Here is a 17,967-nt window from a genome sequence, read left to right as displayed (position 1 = left end):
CTCCAGGGAGAAGAGGGAGTATCCAACTGGGTACTAGTCCCTCAAAAAAAGTAAGGCAGAAGGGTAGGAAGAAGACCAGTTCCCATAATATCCTTGCTCAAACCAGCCAGGCCAAGCTCCATCTTTTCTGCAAGAAGGGGCTCACGAGTTTGTGAAGTCTCCCCCACACATCCCACCCCCGAGCCTTGAACAGATAACTGTGACAAAGCCCTGTCTGTTGGTCCCCTTTGAAGGGGCTGGATAAGGCTGTTTTCAAAGGCTAAAATCTGGCAAGTGATGGGCGGAACAGAGCCAATTGTAGAAGGAGCGATTCCTGCCCCTGGGCAGCGGGGAGAAAACACAGAAAGATATGTGTGGCAAGAACCAGCAGAATGCCTGCCCCAGGGACATAGAAACAGCAGCTCCATTTCTCCCTGTCTTAGTCCACCTAGAACCCACAATGGCACAGACAGGAAAGACGGCTCAGTTACGGTTATATTCCCAGGGTAAATTAGGCCTTGCAAAATGGCAGCGAAAATCACTGGAAGATGAAGAATCTTCCTAAAGATTTTTTTTAAAAAATCATAATTTAAACCACCATATTTCTAAATGCAAAAACCTTAGAGCTTTTGCATTTAGAAATTATTCCTCTCTGGCTGGCACACACTGTCCAGCCCCCACCCCATTTTATCCTTACAACAACCCTGCAAGGTAAATTAGGCTTTAAAGATTAATCCAGGGAGATTTATCAATGCCTGTTAGCTGGGATAACACCCCCCACCTGCCCTCTGAGCGCACGTGCGTGCACACACAAAAAACAAAACAAAAAGGAGCTGCAAAATTATGCATGGGGTGGAGAATGTGGATAGGGAGACTTTTTTCTCCTCTCTCATAATACTAGAACCCAAAGGGGTCGTCCCATGAAGCTGATTGGTGGGAGATTCAGGACAGATAAAAGGAAGCACTTCTTACACAGCGCATAATTAAACTATGGAATTCGCTACCACAGGGTGTAGTGCTGGCCACCACTTTGGATGGCTTTAAAAGGGCGTTGGACAAATACATGGAGGAGAAGGCTATCGATGGCTACTACTCCCGATGGCTATGTGCTGCCTCCGCTACCAGAGGCAGTGAGCCGATGCACACCAGTTGCTGGGGAACATGGGTGGGAGGGTGCTGTTGCGCTCACGTCCTGCTTGTGGGTCCCTGGTTGACAGCTGGTTGGCTACTGTGTGAACAGAATGCTGGACTAGATGAACCCTTGGTCTGATCCAGCAGGGCTCTCCTTATGTTCTTATGAGCTTCCATGCTCAGGGGCAGTATATCTCCAATTACCAGACCCTGTGGGGAAAGAATAGGGGGTAGTTGTTTCCATCATGCTGTCCTTGTTGGCTTCCCAGGGCAATCTAGGGGGCCACAGGTGTGATCAGATCAGCCTTTCCCAACCTGATATGCTCCACATGTTTTGCACTACACCTCCCATCATCCCTCACCATCAACCATGCTGCCTGGGACTGATGGGAGTTGTTGTGATCCAAAACATTTGGAGGGCACCAGGGTGGGAAAAGCTGGGTTAGATCCAGCCTGACACTTCATAGGTTTCATCTTGGAGCGTCTGCCTTGAGTTGGGCAATATGCAGCACTGTTAATTTCATTGCTTCAGCGTGAAGGGAGCCTGGGTGAAAGACATTCAACAGGAAGAAAACCACACACAGGGCCCAGGGAGAGATCTTTCCACCTCCTCTCTCAGCCCCTGGCTTGAAGGCTTTGCAGGAGACATTTGGCTGCACCCTCAATATGCAAAATTGCATATGAAAACCTACACGAGAGCCGGCATAGCAGTTTGGAGGGCAAGCTGTTAGCCAAGACGCCCCCAGTTTAAGTCTCACCTTAGCAAGAAGCAGAAGGCAAGCCACTCATTCAGCTTTAGTTTCCTTCCCAGCCCCATCTGCAATACGGGATAATAAGATGGGCCTAACTTGCAGGGTTGTTGTCAGATGAAGATAATGGATGGAGTCCAGGTTAAGCTAGCTGAATGTTGGTCCCACTGAAATCAATGGGACAAGTTAGCTGTGATTTAAGCCTCACTGACTTCTGTGGGAACTAAGTTCAACTAACTTAGTCTGGACGCAGCCCCTTTCGGATTTACAGTGTGTTCTCAATATCCACAATGTATGTAGACTGTTTTGAACAGCCTAAAGGGCTATATATGTGCAACATGTTCTTGGTATTGGGTGCGACGGACATATCAGAAGGATTGCAGGACTCACACAGTAGATATGGAGTGGGAGAACCAGTGATTTGCAAGCTCGCCTGAATTCTCCAAAGATCACTTTGAAGCGCGTTTCAGCAAACTCCCGTTTTCGTTTTCAACCTGTTTTTTCATCTCATTCGAATGGGAAAAGTGTACATTTCTGTGATATTTTTTCAAAAGTGCACACTTCCCCCATTGACTAAAGCGAGAAAATGTGTAGTTTTGAAAAATGCACATTTCAAAGTGCACTTTTTAAAAAAACAAATAAATGCATTTTCGAATGCAATTACAAATTTGGGAATTTACTAACACTCCTGCTCAGGTTCTCATTTGGGATTGCAAACAGGACATGTTCTCACAATTTGCAAACAGAAACTAAATTCTTGCACATCCCCAGGATGGACATATCAGCAAGATCCACAGGATTGGGTCAACATGGCCAAAGTGACCAGGAGCAGAGAATATGACACATCACAACCATAGAAGCATGGTGGTAGAAACTGGTTGGCATTACATGGGACTATGTGCTTTTTAAAAAGCTGAATTCTGAGTCCTGAATATAGTTTCCAAATTAAGCACATTCTGGCCCATACTTGTGACCCAACGTTGACTAGCTCCTCTTCCTGCAACTCACACTTTAAACGCCATAGAGGAAACAGCTATGAGTGTTTAATTTCAAGTGTAAAAAAACACGGAAAAAGGATGGGAGATCTGCCCAATAGTTCTTCCACATTGTGTGAGGTTTGCACTGTGCATGTGTTTTCAGACTTCTCTTCAAAGAAACTTGATTCTTCTAAGATAATTGGTGAACATGGGCAGAAAAAGACAAGAGTGAAGTACCAGGAAAACATGACAAAGTCCTGAGAAAATTTTCACCTGCATTCTAATCACTACACTTAGAACATTGAGACAACATTCCAGAGGGTTTACTGCGTGGGTCCGTTGCAGCAAAAACAAATAATGAAGTCTTGTAGCATCTTAAAGACTAAACAGATGTATTGTGACATATGCTTTCATGGACTAGAGAATAATTCATCATACACATGATGCCTTATCCTCAATACACATGCACACATCTCCCAAGACACTCTGCTGCTGACCTGATAAGTCTCAATATTTTCAGAAAAAGGACTTCAAAAAGGGAGGCTTCGGCATGAAACTTCTGAACCAGAATCAACCAGTAAGTTTGATTCTATTCATTTAGGACTCCATCGAAACTATGGTTTCCCCTCCGCACCATCAGTGTTCCAATGGCATAGCAAAGCTCAGTTGACTGTATGATCACCAGCGACTGCTGTTGTGATTTGTCACTGTGCTTATCTTGTATATATATAAACTTCATGTAGAATGGTGACAAACTGTACTGTTTGCATTTCATCATCGTTTGGCCCACTGCTCCATACCCATGTGTGTGTGTGTGTGTGTGTGTGTGTATCTGTTGACTGAGGACAACATTTCATGCATCAGATCTGAGCTTTCATTCACAAAAGCTTGTGCTACAATAAATTGGTTACCCTTATAAGGCGCTCCAAAACCTGTTGTTTCTGTGATTTATTTTTATTAGGTTTTATTACACAGGGTTATATGCTGCACTCCAGTGAATTATCAAAGTGCTTAACATAGTAATATAAACATAGAAATATAACAATAAAATAATCACTGGTCGAGAATAAAACTGTAACTATACTGGCTGAGTCACACCTCCAGGAAAACATGCCTGAAGAGGTGGGTCTTACGTAGACATCTACAGACAAAACTGAAGACATTTGATTTGCCTAATGACTTCCGCAACAGATACTGGAAGAATTCCAGCGAAAGACACTCTCCCATTTCATCAGTGGCCAAGACTCACATAAAGCTGAATCTGGTGCCTGACAACCAAGTACCTTGCTTTTGGAATACAACTGCAGAGGCATGAACTGTGAACATACAAAGCTGAGACAAACCATTCATCCAGCCGTCCCCAACCTGATGATCTCCAGATGTTGTTGGACTACAATTCCAGCCAGGAAGGGCCTCAGCCCAGTGGTAAAGCGCCTGCTTGGCATGCAGAAGGTCCCAGATTCAACCCCCAGCATCTCCAGGTAGGGTGAGGAATGAATCCTACCTGAAACCCTGGCAAGCTGGTCGGTGTTCACAATAGTGGGCTAGATGGACCAAGCGTCTGATTCAGTATAAGGCAGCTTCCTATGTTCCTTACTCCTGTTGCCCCTGACCACTGACCATGCTGGCAGGAGCTGATGGCAGCTGAGGTTCAACTACATCTGTAGGAGCATCCATGCCTCACCTGCGGAGTTCTGGGTTGGACAGATTCATGCAGCAGCCTCCCCCAGCCTGATGCCACAGGCTTCCCACAACTGCAGAATTCTGACAGGCAGTGGCTCTCCACGGTCTTCGGTAGCTCCCCCTGAGACTCTGCGACTCAAGGTTCTGCCACGACACCAATCCAGGATGTTTGATATGCAAAGCCTGAGCTTTCCCACTGAGCTGTGGGCTCCTCTCTGGTTGCACCACCTTGAGTGCATGTGTGATTGCCAAAGATTTTGTTTTCCCCAGATGATTGGACGTAGCACCACTAACAGTTCATAGCTTTGTAAGAAATATACCAGCCTTCCCCTACCTGGTGCCCTCCAGATGTGTTGGGCTACAACTCCCATAATCCCCCAGCCTGCTAGGGGAGTTGTAGTCCAACATATCTGGAGGGCACCAGGTTGGGGAAGGCTGAAATATACACTGGACGCAAGCAAGGGCATAGGGAGAAGAGAAGGGGTGGCAGTTGCAGGAGCTCAGCTATAGTTTCTGAGAAGCCCCAGAACCACACAGATGCAAGCCCCGCCATCTCCCTTCCATCATACTGCAAGGACTTTGGACTGGTCAGGTACATTTTATCACTAAGCCTAAAGGGCCCCTTCCTCTCCAGCCCTTAAGCACCTGAAATACTTTGCCAGCTTTCCATACTGAAATACTTTTCCTGTCTTCTGGCATGCCCCAAAGACAAAAGCAGAGGGGTGGACAAAAACAATCTTTCATTCAAGGAAACAAAATTCTAACGAATTTCAATAAATTCCAACACAATATCTATAGACTTACATATTCCCTGTGTTCAACGCAGGGAATATGTAAGGCTATAAATATTGTATACGGTTTTTTAGATTACCTTGAAGAAGGACCTGTGTGTGGTCTGAAATATGTTGAATAAAGCATCCTTTTTGTCCATCCCTCTGCTTTTGGGCATTTCTTGTGGGGTTCCTTTTTTGTTGGCTTCAGTCTTCAGGCATGACACAAAGACACAGAGACTATCCATAAAGTTCAGAGAGCATGGTGCAGAAAGTTCAGGACAAAGCTGGGATCAGGACCTCAAGCTTTTGCCTGTCTTCTGTGGCTCCTGACTCCCAGAAGGCTCCTTATCTACATCCTCCCATTAAAATTGCTTCCTAGAGAACTCCATGAGGATGTGATCATATCCGAAAATATGGCAAGAAGCCCCAAACTCACAGCCGACAGGTGCTACTCCTATGATCACACTTCTGCACCACCCTTCTTCCTCTAAGGAGTTCAAGGTGACATCTATGGGGTCATCCCATGTTATCCTCAAAAGATCCATTTCAGATAGGTTATGATGGTCACCTGAACAGGGTGTAGTAGTCAAAATCCAAGATTATTCCCGTCCAGAACACCACTGTGGTACTATTAAAGTAAATTTGTTTGTTACATTTACAGTCAGGGCCAGAAATATTGGAACAAGGATAACTGTTTTGGCAGTTGGCCTCTGTACACCACCACATTGAAGTTGAAAGGAAACTCACCCAGATGGGAGCGAAGTCAGGACTTTCAGCTGTAATTCAAGGGGTTGGACAAAAGTGGGGCACTAACCACTCAGGAAGTACAGCCAGTGGCATGCACACACACCCATCCTTGATGGCTCATAAGTAATGGAACAAACCAACATCATTTCAAACTTAAGGATCACCTTTAATAGCTGGATGAAAATCCTTTGCAGTCAAGGACTGCCTGAAGTCTGGAACCCATGGACATGACCAAATGCTGAGTTTCCTCCCTTGAGATGCTTTGCCAGGCCTTCACTGCAGCTGCCTTCAGTTGCTGCTTGTTTGTGGGTCTTTCTGCCTTCAGTCTTGTCTTCAGTAAGTGAGAAGCATGCTCTATGGGTTGAGATCAGGTGACTGACTTGGCCATTGAAGAGCATCCCACTTCTTTGCCTTGAGAAACTCTTGGGTAGCTTTTGCTGAATGTTTTGGGTCATTATCCAGCTGCAATATGAAGCGGCGTCCTATCAGTTTGGCAGCATTTGGCTGAATCTGAGCAGAAAGTATAGCCCTATACACTTCAGAATTCATCCTGCTGCTTTTATCAGCAGTCAGGTCATCAATAAACACCAGTAACCTGGCTCCATTGACAGCCATACATGCCCATGCCATAACACTGCCTCCGCCATGTTTGACAGATGATGTGGTATGCTTTGGCTCATGAGCTGTTCTTTTCCTTCTCCATACTTTTCTCTTCCCATCATTCTGTTACAAGTTAATCTTGATTTCATCAGTCCAATCTTATTCCAGAACTAGGCAGGCTTTTTTAGATGTTTGCTGGCAAAGGCTAATCTGGCCTTTCGGTTCTTGAGCATTACCAGTGGTTTGCACCTTGTTGTGAAGCCTCTGTATTTACATTCATAAAGCCGTCTCTTGACTGTAGATGTTGACAATGACATGCCTACCTCCGCAAGAGCATTCTTGACCTGGCTAGATGTTGTGAAAGGGTTCCTCTTCACCATGAGCAGAACACTGCGGTCATCCACTTTAGTTGTCTTCTGTAGTCTTCCAGGCCTTTTGCTGTTGCTGAGCTTGCCAGTTAATTCCTTCTTTTTCAGGATGTTCCAAACTGTTGTGTTGGCCACTCCCAATGTTTTTGCTATCTCTCTGATGGGTTTATTTTGTTTCCTCAGCCTAATGATGGCCTCCTCCACTGGCATGGACACCTCTTTGGACCTCATGTTGGGAGTTCCAGTGAACAGCTACCAAATGCAAATGTAACACTCAGAACCACTTCCAGGCCTTTTATCTGCTTGATTGGTCATGGGGTAACCAGGAAACAGGCCACACCTGGCCATGCAGCTGCTTGTCAGCCATTCATTCCATTACTTATGAGCCACCAATGATGGGGGTGTGTGTATGCCACTGGCTGTACTTCCTGAATGGTTAGTGCCCCACTTTTGTCAAACGCCTTGAATTACAGCTGAAAGTCCTGACTTCGCTACCATCTGGGTGTGTTTCCTTTCAGTTTCAATGTGGTGGTGTACAGAGGCCAACTGCCAAAACAGTTATCCTTGTTCCAATATTTCTGACCCTGACTGTATTTGTTGTTGTTGTTCCGTCATTAAGTCATGTCCGACTCTTCGTGACCCCATGGACCATAGCACACCAGGCCTTCCTGTCCTCCACTCTCTCCTGGAGTGTGCTCAAGTCCATATTCATTGCATCGGTGATGCTATCTAGCCATCTCATCCTCTGCTGCCCCCTTCTCCTTTTGCCTTCAGTCTTTCCCAGCATCAGGGTCTTTTCCAGGGAGTTTTCTCTTCGCATTAGGTGGCCAAAATATTTGAGCGTCAGCTTCAGTATCTGTCCTTCCAATGAGCACTCAGGGTTGATTTCCTTTAGGATTGACTGATTTGACCTCCTTGCAGTCCAGGGGACTCGTAACAGTCTTCTCCAGCACCACAGTTCGAAAGCATCAATTCTTCGGCGCTCAGCCTTCCTTAGAGTCCAGCTCTCACAGCCATACGTTACTACTGGGAAAACCATAGCTTTGATTAGACGGACCTTTGTCAGCAAGGTGATGTCTCTGCTTCTTACTATGCTGTCTAGGTTTGCCATACCTTTCCTCCCAAGGAGCAAGCGACTTTTAATTTCATGGCTACAGTCACCGTCTGCGGTGATCTTGGAGCCCAAGAAAATACAATCTGTCACTGCTTCCATTTCTTCCCCTTCTATATTCCAGGAAGTGATAGGGCCAGATGCCATGATCTTAGTTTTTTTAATGTTGAGTTTCAAACCACCTTTTGCATTCTCCTCTTTCACCCTCAACAAGAGGCTCTTTAGATCTTCTTCGCTTTCTGCCATTAGGGTGGTATCGTCTGCGTATCGGAGGTTGTTGATAATTCTCCCGGCAATCTTAATTCCGACCTGTGATTCATCCAACCCAGCGTTTCTCATGATGTACTCTGCATATAAGTTAAATAAGCAGGGCGACAATATGCAGCCTTGTTGTACTCCTTTCCCAATTTTGAACCACTCGGTTGTTCCATGTCTGGTTCTTACTGTTGCTTCTTGGCCCTCATACAGGTTTCTCAGGAGACAGGTAAGGTAGTCTGGTACTCCCATCTCTTTAAGAATTTGCCACAGTTTGTTGTGATCCACACAATCAAAGGCTTTAGCGTAGTCAATGAAGCAGAAATAGATGTTTTTCTGGAATTCTCTTGCTTTCTCCATGATCCAGCGAACATTGGCGATTTGATCTCTAGTTCCTCTGCCTCTTTGAAACCCAGCTTGTACTTCTGGTAGTTCTCAGTTTGCATACTGCTGAAGCCTAGCTTGTAGGATTTTGAGCATAACCTTGCTGGCATGTGAAATGAGCGCAATTGTGCGGTAGTTTGAACATTCTTTGGCGTTGCCCTTCTTTGGAATTGGAATGTAAACTGACCTTTTCCAGTCTTGCGCCCATTGTTGAGTGTTCCAAATTTGTTGGCATATTGAATGCAGCACTTTAACAGCATCATGTTTTAGGATTTGAAATAGCTCAGCTGGAATACTGTCATCTCCGCCAGCTTTGTTGTTACTAATGCTTCCTAAGGCCCACTTGACTTCACTCTCGAGGATGTCCGGCTCAAGTTCAGTGACCGCACTATCATGGCTATCAGGGACATTCAGATCTTTCCTGTATAGTTCTTCTGTGTATTCTTGCCACCTCTTCTTAATCTCATCTGCTTCTGTTAGGTCCCTGCCTTCTTTGTCCTTTATCATGCCCATCTTTGCACAAAACGTTCCCTTGAGATCTCCAATTTTCTTGAAGAGATCTCTAGTCTTTCCCATTCTGTTGTTTTCCTTGATTTCTTTGCATTGTTCATTTAAGAAGGCCTTCTTGTCTCTCCTTGCTATTCTCTGGAACTCTGCATTCTGTTGGGTATATCCTCCCCTTTCTCCCTTGCTTTTCACTTCCCTTCTTTCCTCAGCTACTTGCAAAGCCTCATCAGACAGCCACTTGGCTTTCTTGCATTTCTTTTTCTTTGGGATGGATTTCGTTGCTGCCTCCTGAACAATGTTACGGACCTCCATCCATAGTTCCTCAGGCACTCTGTCTATCAGGTCTAATCCCTGAAATCTATTCCTCACCTCCACTGTATATTCATCAGGGATATGATTGAGGTCATACCAGAATGGTTTAGTGGTTTTCCCTACATTCTTCAATTTAAGCTGAAATTTTGCAACAAGAAGCTCATGATCTGAGCCACAGTCAGCTCCAGGTCTTGTTTTGACTGACTGTATAGAGCTTCTCCATCTTTGGCTGCAAAGGACATAATCAATCTGATTTCGATATTGACCATCTGGTGATGTCCATGTGTAGAGTCGCCTGTTGTGCTGTTGGAAAAGAGTGTTTGCTATGATCAGCGTGTTCTCTTGGCAAAACTCTATTAGCTTTTGTCCTGCTTCATTTTGTACACCAAGGCCATGCCTGCCTGTTATCCCAGTGATTTCTTGACTTCCTACTTTAGCATTCCAATCCTCTATGATGAAGGGGACATCTTTTTTTGGTGTTAGTTCTAGAAGGTGTTGTAGGTCTTCATAGAACCAATCAACCTCAGCTTCTTTGGCACCAGTGGTTGGGGCATAGACTTGAATTACTGTGATGTTGAATGGTTTGCCTTGGATTCGTACTGAGATCATTCTATCGTTTTTAAGATTGTACCCCAGTACTGCTTTTCCCACCCTTTTGTTGACTATGAATGCTACTCCATTTCTTCGACAGGATTCTTGCCCACAGTAGTAGATATGATGGTCACCTGAATTAAATTCGCCCATGCCTGTCCATTTTAGTTCGCTGATTCCCAAGATGTCAATGTTCAAACTTGCCATCTCATGTTTGACCACCTCCAGCTTACCTTGATTCATTGATCTGACATTCCAGGTTCCTAAACAATATTGTTCTTTACAGCATCGGATTTTCTTTTCACCACCAGACACATCCACAGCTGAGTGTCCTTTCGGCTTTGGCCCAGCCACTTCACTCTTTCTGGTGCTATTTGGAAAGACCCTCTGCTCTTCCCCAGTAGTATATTGGACACCTTCCGACCTGAGGGGCTCATCTTCCGGCGTCATCTCTTTTAGCCTTGTGATCTGTTCCATGGGGTTTTCTTGGCGAGAATACTGGAGTGGGTTGCCATTTCCTTCTCCAGTGGACCATATTTTGTCGGAACTCTCCACCATGACCTGTCCGTCTTGGGTGGCCCTGCACGGCATAGCTTATGGCTTCACTGAATTAAGCAAGCCCCTTCGCCACAACAAGGCAGTGATCCATGAAGGGGCCTGACTGTATATCTCACCTTTTTTCCTTTTGAAAGAAGCCCAAGGCGTCATACATGACCCTTATCCTCTCCATTTTATCTTCACAACAACCCTGTGAGGTAGGTTAGGCTGAGAATCAGTGACTGGCTTGAAGTCACCCAGTGATCTTCATGACTGAGAGGGGACTTGACCCTGCATCTCCTGAGTCCAAGTCCAACACTGTAATCACTATACCACACTGGCACTTCCTTCTTTTAAATCCTGGGTCAAAATCCCCCATTTCAACAAAGACTTTGGCCTAGTTCCACATGGAAAACTGGCAAAACAGAGAGGAGGGTTCTAACCTAGTCTAGTCTTCTACCCAATATGCTCATTTTCTACTCATAGCAGATCATACATAATGGTTTTCAATGGAGTCAATTTGGTTGCTGCTCATCAAGTAACCACAGGCATGTGTGAACTACGTTTTTATGACTGGCTTCCAAATGGATGAACATTAATCAAACAGCTTTGAATTTCAGGCAATCTCAGAAGATGTGTAGTTTTTACAGAGCAATGGGGTATTCCTATATGAATATCATATGATGATGTACTTATCTAGGATCTAGGTGGCTTGGTTGATCATGAACTCAACATGAGCTGGTGCTGTGATGCAGCTGCTTAAAAGACGAAGGCCATTTTAGGCTGCATTAACAGAAGCCTAAAATTCAGATCATGAGAAGTAATAGTTGTATTCTGTTCTGTGCTGGTCAGGTCACACCTGGAGTCCTGTGTCCTATTCTTGGAACCGCATTTTAAAAAGGACATTGATAAACTAGAGTTCATCCAGAGGAGGTTGACTAGGATGGTGAAGGATCCAGAAACCAAGACGTCTGCAGCCAAGATACAATAGCTGGGCAGGGCAGGATTAGAATTAATGGTGAAAATTACAGGGCATCAGATTTAAACTAAATGTTAGGAAAAACCTCCTAATGGTAAGAGCTCTTTGACAGCGGAGCCTTGGGAATGGGTGAGCTCTCTCACTGGAGGTATTTAAGCACAGGCTTCATGGCCATGTGACAGGGATGCTGTAGCTACAATATTCCTGCAAGGAGCAGGTGGTTGGACTAGCCACTAGACGAACACCAAGGTCCCTCCAACTCTAGCATTCCATGAGGAATATTCATGGGGTGAGATCCATTGAGATGCCATTCCTGTTTCTGGAGTCTCATTTTCCCCAGAACTCAAAGCTGATTCACACAACCAAAATATGGCTTGCATGTGCGAATGGATGCAATGCTCAACCTAACCTTCCTCCTGCTAGTTTTTAACATCCATGGAGGAGTCTTTTACCACAAGGCAACATTCAAACATGAAGGCTGTCCCACATTTATTTATTTAATTTGTACCCCATTTTTCTACCAAAAAATGCACTCAAGGCAGCTTACAGAACCAAATAAAATGGATTAAAACAATAAAATACATTTAAATACAACAGAAACATAACAATTACAGAAAAAATATTATTAAAAACAGCACCCAGCCCGCCAGACCCACTTACAGGCTAAAGGCTTTGGCAGCAGGGATGGAGTTCCACATATTCAATATTTTGACATTTGGCCTTCTGGGGATTTTATTCCCTTCCTGAGCCTGTCACGTGATTGTACTTGGAACAGGATTTCTCAGAATTTGATTTGTGTATATATAATCTACTTATATTAACAAACAGCACCATTTTGGCCTTGAGACAGAATTATGCTCACTTTATGCCATTCTCCTTTTTCCAATTTTCACATATGCTTTGTTTCAGGAAGAATTAAGTATATATTTTAACTAAAATGTATTTCATTGCGTTCAACAAACTATTAGGCTTCTTGGCTGGCTAATTTTAGAAGATTAGCTAGATTAAGTTGTCATCTTGTATTAATTACATTTATATTCCACCTTTCCTCCAAGAAGCTCACGTAGTTCTCCCCTCCCTGCAACACTTACAAGTAGACTATGCCATACGTGGTTCTCCCCTCCAAACAACCCTACAAGGTAGACTAGGCTGAGAAACTGTGGCTGGCATAACGTCATCCTGTGAGCTTGATGGATGAGTGGAAATTTGACGCTGGGTATCCCCAGTCCTTGTCACTCTAGCCCAGCTTTCCCCAAGCTCATGCCCTCCAAGTGTTTTGGACTACAACCCCCAGCATTCCTGACCATTGGCCATGCTGGCTGGGGGTCAATGGGAGTTGAAGTCCAAAACATTTGGAGAGCACTAGATAGAGGAAGGTTGCTGCATCACTGCATCAGAGGTGGGCAGAAGGTAGGTCTCCAGATTTTTGGACTTCAACTCCCAGAAGCCACTGCCAGCATGGCCAATGGTCAGGAATGCTGGGGACTGTAGTCCAAAACATCTGGGGAGCATCAGCTCGGGGAAGGCTGCTCTGAAGTTCGATAACAGGGAATAGTAGATAACTAGCAAGAAGCTAACAAGCCAAAGATGCAAGAATGGAGCCTCCGGCATTTACTAGGGAAGGGTCTTAATACAGTGATGAGATTTTGGGTGGGGGGATGATGACAGGAAGGAACAGAAAACCAAGGCATGACAGCAGGAAACCAGACATGCCCACAGCTACACAACTGCAGGGCCGGAGGGACCCATTAAAAAGGAAGATTAAAGGAGCTAAATCTGTCTAACACGGGTCCCGTGTTGCATACTCAGGGAGAGCACCGTGGGCAAGCATTCGAGTGGTGTTAACATGGCATTACATGGAAAGCCTTCAGGAGTGTAAGTAGCTGGGGTGCGGATGGAAAGAAACTGAGCAATTCAAAAGCTGGAGAAGCAAAGACCAAGAGAAGGTGGCAGGAGTCCCATTCTCTCCATCTCAGTGGGGAGACGGATCTAACAGCCTTTCTACGCATGACACAGAAGAAAATGGTAGAATTTGGGTCCATATCTCTGCCAACTGCAGGTATGTGTCATGCTTTATAAATGTTCCCCACATTAATCCCCCTCATGTTGTAATTTAGCACTGTCAGAGGGAAAAACTTAGGAGAGCCTTCCCCTGATGAGTTAGTTTATCTTAAAGAAGGAGCTTTTTACACAGAAGGGCATTCAAAAGTACGAACAGTTAGGTTCTACTATATCTGTCTGCCTGAAGCAGCCTCCTCTAACCTTATGCCCTCCAGATGTGCTGAGCTACAACACCCAACCAGCATGGCCAATGGTGAGAGCTGATGGGTTTTTTGCCAAAACATCTGGAGGACCACAAGTTGCCCACCAAAGCACAGAGGCACCAATATATTTTTCTCCAGTTGGGGGAAAAAAAACAGGGGGGGGGGCGGGATTTTGAACAGGAAAATGGCCAGAAGAAAAAGGGCTAAATAACCCTCCACCCCGTCTCAGTCTTCTTCTCAAGACTGCAGCCTCCACAGCTGCTTTTCATTTTTGTTTTTGTTTTAAACTGACACCCAACGCTTGGGGAAATGATCTGAGCACAAGATTTGTCAGTGTGCTCCGCACATATGGATATGCACGGCTGCCCTGGTCTCTTGGTGGCACTGGGCTTCTGCTGTGCGTGTGCCCTCTGGAGGGTAAACCATAATGGAAGCTCCATATGACCGAGACACAAAAGTTATGGACACAGGATTCTGCCTTGTGCCATGTCAGTCTATCAGCCCGGCACTGTTGAGCGGCTTGCAACAGCTCCCCAAGATCTCAGCCTGGCTTCCAGAAGTCCTGCACTTGCCACTAAACCAGTGGACGCTGGTGGCTCTGATGTCAGTGGGGCGGTGAATCCATTCCGGGTTTCAGTCAGAATTTTAAAGGAGCTATCCAAGGTGGGTAGGTCCTTTAGAGTTCTGGCTGGTTCTGACTGGTACCCAGAGTGGATTCACTGCCCCACTGACATCAGAGCCACCAGCCTCCGCTGGACTGAACCAGAAGTTCTGTACACCCAACGTACATGTTCTCCACCAAGTCCTTTCCTCATATGTCATCCTCTCTATAATTCTCACCTGCCCCAAATTTAAATCAATAGGCTTTATGGTGGACATAGGACAGGAATTTCTATATTTAACTCTTTGGTGACCTTCGCAGTGCCCCTTCTACCAAGAAGCCCAAAATTCCTGGCAACAGTCCTTCCACTGGAGGTCACCCTTTGACAGCAGCGTCTACTTTCGTAGTCCAAACACCAAGTAGCAAGGCCCCCTTCTGCAGCAAGGCCCCCTTTCGATGGGTGTTCAGAAAGGTATCTTTCTGCTTGTATCTCTAATGGGAATGGGTGCATGCAGGTTATTCTATCGGTTCAGCTTGGCCCCCGAGAAAGGAGTTGGACCAGTGGGTGGGAAGGCCTGGATCAAGTTTTGCTGTTTTTGGGCCTACTCTGACAGCTTTTAGGGGGGAGGGGCAATTTGGGGCCCCCTAGGGCAGCCTTCCCCAACCTGGGGCCCTCCAGACTTGTTGGATTACAACTCCCAGCATAGCTGCCTGGGGCATGCTGGGAGTTGTAGTCCAACACATCCGGAGGGCCCCAGGTTGGGGAGCCTATAACCCTATACACACTAACCAGGGAGTAAGCATGCAATAAAACACAGTGGACTGAGTAAATATGCATAGGATTCTGCTGTTAATTGGGGAATCTCCCCCCCCCAAAAAAGTAGGGAAAGCTATTTCTTTTATGAATGTTTAAATAGTGCATTGCTCTGATTAATCGTGGGCCTTGACAAGGCATGCCTATCAATGTATGTAATTTTCCTTTAAAGTTAAACTTGCATGGAATATTTTGCACAGGGTTATGCAAATAAACTAAATCTTTGAAGTCCCTAAACACCAGGAAACCCATTTGTTCGGCTCCTTTAACAAACTTTTTTTTAAATTTAATTTTCAGTTCAGAGATACTACTTTATTACTTCAAAGTTGTTACAAAAAGAAGGTAAGTAGTAATTAAGGGTGCAATCCTATGCACGTTTAGAATGACAAAAGTCCGACAACTCCCAGAATTCCCCAGCCAGCCATGCATGGAATTGTGCTCTAAACGTGCTTTTTAAGCAGTAGGAGTTCAGCAAAATTCCATGCATGTCTACTCAGAAGTAGGCCCCACTGAGTTCAATGGGGCTTACTCCCGTGCTGGCTGGGGAGGATGGGAGTTGTAGTCCAACATACTCCAAAGGCACCAAATTGGGGAAGGTTGGGTTAGAGTATTGGATCACATCCCCACTCAGCCATGACACTCACTGAGCGACTGTCTCTCTGCCTAACCTACCTCACAGGGCTGCTTTTATTTTTAATTTATTTTATTTAACAATATATTTCAATGCCAGCCCTTCAAATCCAACTTTCCAGGGGGGAAATATATCAGGGGTTAAAAGCCTGGGAAAACAGAAGGGCTGTCAGCACCCACCCACCCTCTCCAGAGAGAGTTCCACAAGTAAGCTCCATGAGCTTCCGCCATGCATTAAAAATGTGGTTGTTCAGGCAGGCATTTGGGGTGGGTTAGGGTATTTTAGAAAATGTTTTCAGTGTAGAATTTTATTGTTTTAAACTGTTTTATTATATGTTGTACATCGCCCAGAGTGGCTGGGGGACCAGCCAGATGGGCGATTAATAAATTTAATAAATAAATAATAAATAAGGTGCCACAACCAAAAAGGCGCTATCCCCTGCAGCCACCTGCCTCACTTCAGATGGGGGGAGGCAGCCAGGGGAGGGCCTGTCTTCGCATACAGGCACTGCTCAGTTCATCATGGCAAACTCATACAAGTGGCGCTCGTAAATATCAGCCTGCTCCAACCATGCCCTTAGGCACGCTTTCTTCCACGCTTGTATGGCTCGTCTTTCACAGCACCACTCCCGCAAGAGGCCCCCCTGTCCAGTCCCATCCCATACTCCGAGATGCCCTCTTGCACGGCTAGATCCACGTTAGCAAAGCCCCTTCAAGACACACTCATCGTCCTGGCACATGCCCAGAATCAGGACCCCTGCGCCCCCAGCGCCCGCCCTCTCCTAAAGGGGCTCCCTTCAATGCCCGCTCGGTGCCTGTCATGGCACCCTGACTGGTGCAAAATCCCTGGCAGCGCTCACAACCCCCCATCCCTTCCATGTCGTCCCCCCACCCCTACAGGAAGGATGCCAAGAACACCCCACCCGCCTTGCCCCGCACCCGCCGGGCTGCTTGTTTCTTTCAGCGCGGAGGGGTTTGGGCGCCGGGGCTGCGCTTGGGTCGGGGGATTCAGGGCTGAGAATAAACTCCGGGAAAGGGACACGGCGCAGCGGCAGAACTTCGGCTGCCCACGGTCCCGGGTTCGAGCGACGCCCAGGATCTTCACGCAGGGCTGGCAAAGGCTCCTGCCCCGATCCCGGACCGCACTAGGTGGGCCAGCACCGCTCTGATTCGGGCTCAGGCGGCCGCCTGCGCTGCAGCGAAAGCAGCAAAGCTCCGCGTGGCGCCCAGCAATTTGCTCACAGGGCGCAAATTTGCCTGTCTTTAAGGGGCCGCGCGACGCCGCCGCTGTCCTTCGGAGCGGCGAGAGAAAGGCGCTCTCTACATGCTCAGAGGTTCCCGCCGATGCCCCGTTCTAATTCCGCCCTGCTTCCTTCTCGCCTCGCCCGTCCTCCCTCCCCTCGCCACGCGTTTAATGCCAAAAGGTCCCGGGGCTCCAACAGCCTTGGAAACCGTCCCTCTCCAACCGCAGACGGGAGGTTTCGGGGGAGGCACTCTGCACATGATCACAACCACGCTCTGCTCCCTGCGCACCGAGCGCTACAACCCGATCCCGGGGCTCTGCCTTGACTCCCGAGAAGCCCGCCCCGGGCAGCCGCAGAGGGAGAGTCCGTCCGAGTCCGTCCAACTCACCAAGGTCTGCTCGTACTGCAGAGCCCGCTGCTCCAGGCCGCCGTCCGCCGCCATCCCGGCCGGCTCTCCGGGCGCCCCGCTCTCCGGCCAGCGGCTCCTCCCCGGCAGCGCTTCGCTTCCTTGCGCGGCGCCCGGCCTCGGCTCCGCGCGGCGCCTCTCCTCTCCCTTCTCCCCCCGCCCCCAGCGCGGGGCGGGGCGGGCCGGGACTGGACTGGCTGGTCGGGGCAGGCCCGGGGAGGTCCCGGGGCAGCCGCTCCGCCCCCGCAGGGGGAAGGCTCGGGAAGGAGCGCCGAGGCGTCTGCGGAGAGGGCGGAGGAGGCGCGGCGCGGCGCGGCGCGGGGCA

The 17,967-nt window shown here is 47.1% G+C and overlaps 1 protein-coding gene across 2 annotated transcripts in view; it reads right to left on the bottom strand.

Annotated features, from left to right (window-relative positions):
- CLCN2 (chloride voltage-gated channel 2) overlaps positions 1–17,757 on the bottom strand; it is a 91,848-nt gene extending 74,091 nt beyond the window's left edge. For both annotated transcript variants that reach the window (XM_084847635.1, XM_084847636.1), the window contains exon 1: positions 17,625–17,757. In XM_084847635.1, coding sequence (XP_084703761.1) covers positions 17,625–17,678 — 54 coding nt within the window. In that variant the 5' untranslated portion in view covers positions 17,679–17,757. The remainder of the gene's footprint in view (positions 1–17,624) is intronic.
- Positions 17,758–17,967: the final 210 nt, after the last annotated feature.

This window comes from Heloderma suspectum, chromosome 3 (genome assembly GCF_057233095.1).
Source record: "Heloderma suspectum isolate Gila_16-S chromosome 3, 16-S_ref, whole genome shotgun sequence".
In the NCBI taxonomy this organism is placed as follows: Eukaryota; Metazoa; Chordata; class Lepidosauria; order Squamata; family Helodermatidae; genus Heloderma; species Heloderma suspectum.
The sequence above is the reverse complement of the archived record's forward strand: the minus strand, read 5'-3'. Positions and strand labels throughout refer to the sequence as shown.